Raw genomic sequence first — 9,160 nt, forward strand, 5'->3', positions numbered from 1 at the left:
CACGCCTGTAATCTCAGAGATTTGGGAGGTTTAGGCAGGAGAACCAGGAGTTCAAAGCCTGCCTCAGCAATTTAGTGAGCCTGTCTCAAAATATACAAAAGGGCTGAGGATGTAGCTCAGTGGCTGAGCGCCCCTGGGTTCAATCCCCAACACCAATAATAATTATAATAAATCCCTTAATAACCACCTGGATTTGAAGCCCATTTGTCAGCCACATGACTGAGGAAGTCGTTTCACCTGAGTCTCATCTGTAATCTGCATTGCAGCCGTGTTGTGGGGATTAAATTTTGTCGCAGTACCAGACACATAATAGGCACCCAATAAACGGAGCTGTAATTATTTATTGTTTAATAATTTAATCACTATTTAATTTAACATGCTCTTATGCGGTGAGAGCGGATCACGGGGCTATTTGATCTGCCGTCTTGAAGCGGAGGAAAGGAGAATTCCTCGTTAGCTCGCGTTAGCAGTACGGCTTTGGGCACTTCCGCTAACAGCTCTGGCCTGTTTTCCCGTCTAAGGACAGAATGCAATCCAGCTCGCAAGGTGTTTGTCCCAAAGCTTAAACGCAAACACTCCCAAGTGCTTAACGCACGATTCTCTTCCTTCTTCCCAATCTAATGGCGGAAACATCGAACAACCCATCAACCCACCCAGTCACCCCTGAAAACCAGAGCGATCGAGGCCTCTGGCGGGCGCGCCAGTCGTGGCCGTGCTCTGCGCGTCGCAGGGAAACGGCCTCTGAGCGGCAGAAGTCTCTCGACCTGCAAAGCCTCTCCAGGCGCCGGGGTGCGGAGGTCGGTTTCCCACGAGGCCTCCGCAGCTCAGCGGTCGCCCTGGCAACCCCGCCTTCCGGCCCCCTTTGCCCCGCCTCAACTTCCGGCTCTGATGTACGTCATCGCCGTGCGACCGACTGGAGTTTCCGGAAAAGGCCGTCCGGAAAGTACCGTGTGGGGGTGCGGTCCCGAGTGCGGGAGGTGGGGCGCGGGGTTCACGGTTTGTTCTCGGTGTCGCCGGCTGCGCCCCGACTCAGCGCCGCCATGGAGAGCGGAGGGCGGCCCTCGCTGGGCCAGTTCATCCTCCTGGGCACGAGCTCCGTCGTCACCGCCGTCCTGTACTCTGTGTACCGGCAGAAGGCCCGGGTCGCCCAAGAGCTCAAGGTCAGTGCTCGGGCCGGCCTGGCCTCAGCCGGGCGTGTCTGCCCGCGGCCGTGGGGACCCACAACTCACCTTGGCCACCCCACAGTGGGAAGCTTGCAGAAGAGGAAGCCGGCGCCGGGACGGTGTTCCCCAGCCCAGCCGGCGGAGCAGGGGTGCGAAGTCGGGTCTGAGACAACGGCCGCTCCGCCCCTTAGCCTTAAGCCCCTCTCGTTACTCAGGACGACTCTTCTTTAACTGTGTTCTGAAACTGTTTCTCGAACCGTGCGCCAGGCAGTGAGTAGCAAAGACTAGTCTCTGTCCTCGTGAAGATTCCATGCTGGTACAGCGGGACAGACGGTAAACGGGTGGTGTAGCCCGGGAGACGTGTTGTGGACTAAGGCAGGAAAGGGGGCTTGCTATTTTAGACAAGGTGACATTTGAGCAGAATACAAGGAGGAGATAGGGACAGCAGTTCAGACCCGGGAACTGCAAGTACCGAGACCCATTTATTTAACAAACTCTTTGCTTCAACAAATTTTCCCTTTTTATATTATACTTATTTTTTTCAACTCATTTTTTGAACAGCATTTTACAGTTTACACAGCATTGTTTTCATTTTTTCTGCATAGTAGTTTTCTGAGGTAGATGAAATGACAACACCCCCCCCCCCGCCATTGTAAATTGGGAAATTGAGATTCAGAGCATAGGTCACATAGCTATTTACCTTGGAACTTAGGTCTTTTGAGTCCTAGGGTAGGATTATTTTTTTCCCCCGATTGACCACATTATTTTAATAGAACTGTCAGGGTGGTCCACAGAGGTGTACCTCTAGGTCAGAGACAGGGTTTTTCCTTCTAGGTTCTGTTTGAGAATGGTAGTTGCTCAATAAATGTTAGTGGATTTGTTTTGTTTGAAATTTCACGATTCAACTACTAAAGATTTAATTTGTATGAAGGGCAGATTTCCAAATATAAGTTCTTTATCACCAGATTGTTTTCATTAAGAGCTTAGAAACAAATGTGGGAAATCCCTGCAGGTAAAAAGTTTAGGAATCTAGAATGAACCAGTTTGTGAGGTAATTGGATTTGCTGTGCAAATGACATCCTGGTGAGGTTCCAGCTGCCCTGTTGTTCATCTAATTAAATAAACAAGTTACTGCTAAGTCTGTTGGCTCTAAGTGTAGCTGATACTTCACTTTCTGATTTCAAAACCAATTTGGCTTCAAGTTGGCTGGGGGTGAGGATCTTGAATGAACTCTCCAGGTGATCTTAAAAGCTTTGCTAATTAGTTTCTTTATAAGGATGAAATAGCCCCTCCTGGAAAAAGAATTGAGACTCCTGATATTTTAGATTCTCTTTTCTGGGTTGGATTAAGAAACTTCCAGAGTAGGGTTTGTTGTACCCTTTGTGTTTCTCATAGTGATAGGAGTGCATAATTATTGTATACTCCCATCTGCCCACCCCTGGGCTGGATTCTTCCACTCCTTGAAATTCACCTAATCCACGTAAAAAAAAATGCTATGAGATTATGTTTCCCTCATCTTTAACAGTTTTGGAAACTGAGATTCAGATCAGTTGAGTTCCCCAGAGTTACTGGGGATGAGGTTGATCAACACAATGTCTTTCTGAACTTATTCACCACCCTTCTGTCCTTTAAAAATTCTTTTTTTCTCTTTCTTTCTTTCTTCTTCTTTTTTTTTTTTTTTTTGTACCAGGGATTGAACCCAGAGTCACTTGGCCACTGAGCCACATCCCCAGCCCTTTTTTATGTTTTATTTTGAGACAGGGTCTCTTTGAGTTGCTTACAATCTCACTAAGTTGCTGAGGCTGGCTTTGAACTCTCAATCCTCCTGCCTTAGCCTTCCAAGATGCTGGGATTACAGGTGTGCACCATCACCATGCTGGGCTCTGCCCTTTAAAATTCTAATTGTCCATTGTGATGGATTTTTTTTTCTTTCTCTCTCTCTCTCTCTCTCTCTTTAACTAACTGTAAAGTAGGCAGGTCGCTACAACTTCCTTTTTCCAAAAGTTTGATAATTATCTTGGCTGGGCTGGGGGTGTGGCTCAGTGTAGAGTACTTGCCTAGCACCTTGGTTTCCTTTCTGAAATTGCAGGTAATAATGCCTACTGTATGGGGACAACACCAGCATTAATAGGTTTATGCATTTGAAGTGCTTAGCATAGTGCCTAGTACAATGGTGTATCTAAATACTTTAATCATTGATTTATTTGTCAAATATATATCAGGTACTTGCTGTGTGTCAGGCGCTATTCTCAGCAGCAGGAGAGACTCCATTCTAGTACAGCTTGACCAACAAAAGCGCATGATCAGATGATATGACACAGTGACAAAGAAATGTTTTAGAGTAAGGCAGGAGAAGGGAGCACCAGGGATGGGAGAACTGGGGGTTGTTGGCGGAAGACAGCAACAGAAGTAACAGCAGGCTTGTTTGTGAGAGGGAAGAAAGACAAATTAAAAAGTAGCAGACCACTGTTGGGCACCAGTTAACAGAGACTTGCCTGAAGAAAGCAAAGGCACTTCTTTATTATAACAGAGTGCAGGGCATCCATTCACAGAGGCACGGTGGTAATTAACACCTACCATTTTTTGAGCCTCTACTATGTGCTTTATACAACAGCACTGTGTTGTCAAGAAGAGATTAAATGTGTTCAAATTAAAAGGGGCATCGGTTTTGGTTAAATAGAAAAAAGAATGTATGTGGCACCCTCAGTCTGCAGTGACTAAAGAGTAGAAGCCCTGCTCCTAGCCTGTTTTACATGTTGAAACTCTGGGACAGCTTTTGGAGTCGAATTATCTGTAGTATTCTTTCTGCTCAGCTTTTTTTACTCTCAACATGAAAAAAACAAAAGATCTTTTTTTGCCCTTAAGTTTGGTTGACTATGTTAGTATTCAATGGCCAATTTAATTTTTGTGTGTGTGTATGTGTGTTTAGGGAGCTAAGAAAATCCACTTGGGTGAAGATTTAAAGAGTATTCTTTCAGAAGCTCCAGGAAAATGTGTGCCTTATGCTGTTATTGAAGGTATGTTTGTTTAATGGTAAATGGAAAACAACTTCCTTCTTCCAAAAGTTTGATAATTATCTTGGCTGGGCTGGGGGTGTGGCTCAGTGTAGAGTACTTGCCTAGCACCCACAAGGCCCTGGATTCAATCCCTACTACTGCAAAAACAAAAAGATTGTCTTGGCTGACATTAAGTGCCTTTTATGGTGTTGGGGTTCATTGTCTGAATGTACTTTGGGGTTAGAAAGATCTGAGTGATTGCCCTGTGACCTTGAGAAAATTTTTCAAACCTTTTTTGATCTCTTATTATAGTAGAGATTATTTATCTGTAAACTAATTCCTACTTTGTAGAGTTGTTGTGAGACTTAAATGATGTGACCCAGATAAGGTGCTCAGCATAGTGCTCCTAAGATGTACCTTAGGGTGGTACAATACAAATGTATTCACTTTGGTTAATTAAGAGACCGAAACCACATTCTGAATCACCTGAAAGAGAGGGCAGAACAGTTCTTCAGAAATGAAATGATTTGTTTCTGTTTAGGAGCTGTGCGATCTGTTAAAGAAACGCTGAACAGTCAGTTTGTTGAGAACTGCAAGGGGGTAATCCAGCGACTGACACTTCAGGAGCACAAGATGGTGTGGAATCGAACAACCCACCTTTGGTATGTGTCCTTTCTACACCAATCGAAAACCGTAGCTGGTCTGTCCATAGGCTGGGGTTCTGGTACCCCCATCTTTAACAGTTTTGATCTGAGATTGCTGTCTTCAGCATCTCCTGAGTAGGTTGAAAACCAGCCTGTGATGCTGGCGATACCACTGTGTGTTCCATGGACCTCTGTCAGAGCCCATAGGCAGCTTATTACAATGCAGATTCTTGGGCCCACATCCTGGCCTACCAAACCAGAATTTTCAGGTTAGAAGGGACCTGGAATCTGTTGATTCTTAAGCACTCTAAAGTTTGAGGACCACTGATTTATAGATTAATGACTTCAGTGTTAAAATAATTTTGTGCCCTAACATGGAGTACCAATTCTCCATCTGATTCTAGCAACTTTTGTCTCAGATGTCTATCTGACAGTGGCAAAGGGACCTCTGCTGGTACTTTCTGCCCACTGACCCCACCTGAGGACCTAGGCACTGCAGCCTCACATCATGAGGTCAGAGAGTAGTGATTGCTGTTGCAGTCCTAGTTAGAGTGAATTCTGTCCTGCTGCCACTTAGGTGATCTCCCACTGCCTAGATATCTGGCTCTTGGTTTCATCTTTAGTCCTCTTATTCTTTTAGGAATGACTGTTCAAAGATCATTCACCAGAGGACCAACACTGTGCCCTTTGATCTGGTGCCTCATGAGGATGGCGTGGCCGTGGCTGTACGAGTGCTGAAGCCCCTGGACTCTGTGGACCTGGGCCTGGAGACTGTGTACGAGAAGTTCCACCCCTCCGTCCAGTCCTTCACCGATGTCATTGGCCATTACATCAGTGGAGAACGGCCCAAAGGCATCCAAGAGACTGAAGAGATGCTGAAGGTGGGGGCCACCCTGACGGGGGTTGGTGAACTCGTCCTAGACAACAACTCCGTGCGCCTGCAGCCCCCCAAGCAAGGCATGCAGTACTACCTAAGCAGCCAGGACTTTGACAGCCTGCTGCAAAGGCAAGAGTCAAGCGTCAGACTCTGGAAGGTTCTGGCCCTGGTGTTTGGCTTCACCACGTGTGTCACCCTCTTCTTTATTCTCCGGAAACAGTATCTGCAGCGGCAGGAGCGCCTGCGCGTAGAGCAGCTGCAGGAGGAATTCCGGGAACACGAGGCCCAGCTGCTGAGTCAAGCTTCGCCCGAGGACCGAGAGAGTCTGAAGAGTGCCTGTGTCGTGTGTCTGAGCAGCTTCAAGTCCTGCGTCTTCCTGGAGTGTGGGCATGTCTGTTCCTGTCGTGAGTGCTACCGTGCCTTGCCAGAGCCCAAGAGGTGCCCCATCTGTCGGCGGGAGATCACCCGGGTGATTCCCCTGTACAACAGCTAGCGGTTCTGCAGCGCCTGGCTGCACTTGGAAGCTGCCCTCCCCGAGTGGGGATTCATTCTTGAGGCCTTTCGAAGAGCAGCCATAGGGGTAGCTCTGCCTCCGGGTGTGACTGAGTGGAGTCTCTCCAGACCCACACCTCCACCAGCAGAGAGCCTTTCTGACCTCCCCAGAGCATCTAGAGGGGCCCCACCCTTGGTGGGTGCCAAGGCCTGGTATTTTTTCCTAGGAACCTGCTGGGGGTGTGTATGTGTATGATAAAGCATCCTGTCACCTCAGCACCAAAGCCACTGATCTTTTCTGGTGACTCTTGGTTGCTGCAGACCTCGGAGAGGAAAGGCTGAGCCCCGGGCCTTCCAGAGCCATACCTGCAGAGACTGCCCTCGCTTTCTTCCTTTTGCTTCCACTGGGGATAAGGTCTTTCTTCAAATTGTCAGGCTGGGCAGGTCACTTGTGTCTTTCCCCTCACCTGCTTGCCTCCCAAATGTGTGCATACATGTGGACAGGGCAGGAGGGGGTGAGGTCAGCACATCTGCTTCTGCCTACACAGTGGGACACGGATCAGCAGACGCCAAGAGGTGTCTCTCCTTTGCTCTGACAGCCCTGTTGGTATCTTCACTGACCAAGGGCGGGACACAGAGCGCAGACCTCTAGCCCTGATGTGGAGCTGCTGCAGCTGGGCAGGCCTGGGTAGCTCTGGATTGCCTGACAAAGGGTGAGCCCAAAAGGCCTCTGCTGAAGGAAGCAGCGAGGGCATAGCCCTCCTGGCCCCCAGCTCTTGCAGCTTCTTTGTGGCAGCTTCTTTGCTTGCTTTTGTCTAGGAAAAGTAGCCAGCCGGCACCCTGAGCTCTGGGCCTCTGAAGCCCGCCACTCGACCCCTCGCCTGGGGCTGGGGCACAATCCCAGCACCGTGTTCCCTGTTACCCTCCACTCCTCACGCCCCTGTGCTGAGCCTGTGAGTGCAGGAGAAGTTGGGGAGTGTCCTTCCTGCCTCTGAGTGGCCAAGAATCGTGCACACAGCTCCTATTTCCCTTCTGTGTCCTTGAACATTCATCCCCCGCTCCTCCTCTGTGTGTGGGGAGGGGTGCTCTCAGGGGGCTGACACTAGCGATAAGCAGTATCCCATGTGAACAGCACAAATTAAACATTGCGGCCTTGTGTTTGCCTGTTATTTGTTAATGAGTTAAATGGCTAAGCCGAGGCCTCCCAGGATGGAGCTGATCCCTGCTGGGACAGAATGAAAACTGGGGACTTCAAGGCTTCTTTGGCTGTGAGGTGGTCTAGGTTCCGCCAGCTGAGGTGCAGCTCAGCAGTGGAGAAACCCTGATGCTTGCCACCACGGGAGGAGTCTGGTGAGCCCAAAGGACCCTCCTGGACAGCCAGCCCATGGTCAGGCATGCCTGGCCTGGCTAACAGCCATCTTTGAAGTCTGTCTGGATGTCCTGAACATCAGAGCACTGAGGATTCTCCTGGGAGCATTGGCCGGGGTGGGGCCTCGCTCGGGGGACAGAAGGGCAAACAGTGGGCACAGCTGTGTGCCTGGTGTTACACCATGCACCACTTCAAACTTCAGTTGCAAAGTGAGTTCCCCGTCAGGCAGCTCTCAGGCCGAGTCCTCGGCTTCCCTGTATAGATGAGAAATTGGCCCTGAGGGGGGAAGTTCATGGGGGTGAGGACATAAGAGCTGTCATGTGATGGATCCCAATCTGAACTATTGTTTGCTGCCCACCAGCAGCAGGCCCAACAGATTCCTCTGTCAACGGGACACTCCATGAGATACTGGCTCCCAGAGTTGGTAGAGCAGGGTGCCCATACTGGAGGAACACTGGGCATTGGAGGTCCCTGCTTGATCCTGGCTTGTCTGGGACTGAAATGGGCACACTCCCTGCTGTGGCCTTCTGTGGCAGTTTCTATCTTGCTTTAGGAGCCTCATCTCCAGAAGGGTCCAGTGGCCTTAGATCTGTGTGGGACAGGGAATGATGGGAGGAAGGAAGTAGAAAGTTAGTATTAAGTGGGATCTTTGTGAGTGATGTCTTCCTGTCTGCCGTGTGCTCAGTCACTTTGCTCCTGGGCAGCAGTGGTGGGCAGGAATCATCTTAAGTGATTACTGCTGGTGCTCAGAACGTCTGGGAGCTGCTTTATGCATTAATGCTTGCTGTCCTACACAGTGGATGTTGTCACTTCTGTTTCATAAATGAGGACAGGCTTGGTGGAGTTACATCTTGCCTGTGGCCACATAATCACAAACCAGGCAATGTTAGGCTCTTTAGGGGTATTGTTTCTAATACAGCAAACCAGCAAGGGAGGTCAAGGCTACCACTGCCTGAAGACAAAGCCCCCAACTTTTGATTACATTAGGTTGGGACTGCATCAGGTTTTCCATGAGGCAGCTGGGTGGGATCCTCCTCACCCATAGGGGATTATTTCCAGGACCTCTGCAGATGCCATAATCCATAGGTGCTCAAATTCCTCATAAAATGGCCTAAAATTATAACCTGTATAGTTCCTCCCTACACTTTGTTTTTGTGTGTTTTTGAGGTGCTGGGGATGGAACCCAGGCCTCCCACATGCTAGGCAAGTGCTCTACCACTGAGCTACACCTGCCCCTCAACACTTCAAATTGTCTCTAGATCACTTATAATGCCTACTACGAGGTAAATGCTGTGTTGGTATACTATTGTGTATAATATTGATGAGGGGTAAATGTCTACATGTTGTATAGATGCAGTTCCCCACACCCCAAAATACTTTGGATTTCAGCTGATTAAATTTACAAGTGCAAAACCCACAGATTTGGAGAACCAACTGCATTTATTATCATAAGCAGCATTTTACATACTAGTCAGCACCTTGAGCATTCCAGCAGATCCTAGTAGAGAGGGTTGGCAGGCAGTCTTCAGAAGCCTAATTCTTCCAGAATTCTAATGAAAATTCAAGAAGCAAACACCTTGACAAATCAGGCCATCCTTGGATGCCCTTTAGTCTGGTCC

The 9,160-nt window shown here is 48.7% G+C and overlaps 1 protein-coding gene across 1 annotated transcript; it reads left to right on the top strand.

Moving 5' to 3' along the window:
* The first annotated feature begins 908 nt into the window (after window positions 1-908).
* Mul1 (mitochondrial E3 ubiquitin protein ligase 1) lies at window positions 909-7,330 on the top strand. The gene is made up of 4 exons (XM_015485593.2): window positions 909-1,160; window positions 4,093-4,180; window positions 4,701-4,821; window positions 5,444-7,330. The coding sequence occupies exons 1-4, from the start codon at window positions 1,041-1,043 to the stop codon at window positions 6,171-6,173; spliced, it is 1,059 nt and encodes a 352-aa protein (XP_015341079.1). The 5' UTR covers window positions 909-1,040; the 3' UTR covers window positions 6,174-7,330.
* The last annotated feature ends 1,830 nt before the right edge of the window (window positions 7,331-9,160 follow it).

Source organism: Marmota marmota, unplaced genomic scaffold (assembly GCF_001458135.2).
Source record: "Marmota marmota marmota unplaced genomic scaffold, marMar, whole genome shotgun sequence".
Classification (NCBI taxonomy): domain Eukaryota; kingdom Metazoa; phylum Chordata; class Mammalia; order Rodentia; family Sciuridae; genus Marmota; species Marmota marmota.

Excerpts from the sequence above, each read along its gene's own strand:
- Mul1 (XM_015485593.2), top strand. The coding sequence starts at position 1,041 with ATGGAGAGCGGAGGGCGGCCCTCGCTGGGCCAGTTCATCCTCCTGGGC. Across the intron at positions 1,161-4,092 it reads GGGTCGCCCAAGAGCTCAAG|GGAGCTAAGAAAATCCACTT; the intron begins GTCAGTGCTCGG and ends ATGTGTGTTTAG. Across the intron at positions 4,822-5,443 it reads AATCGAACAACCCACCTTTG|GAATGACTGTTCAAAGATCA; the intron begins GTATGTGTCCTT and ends TTATTCTTTTAG.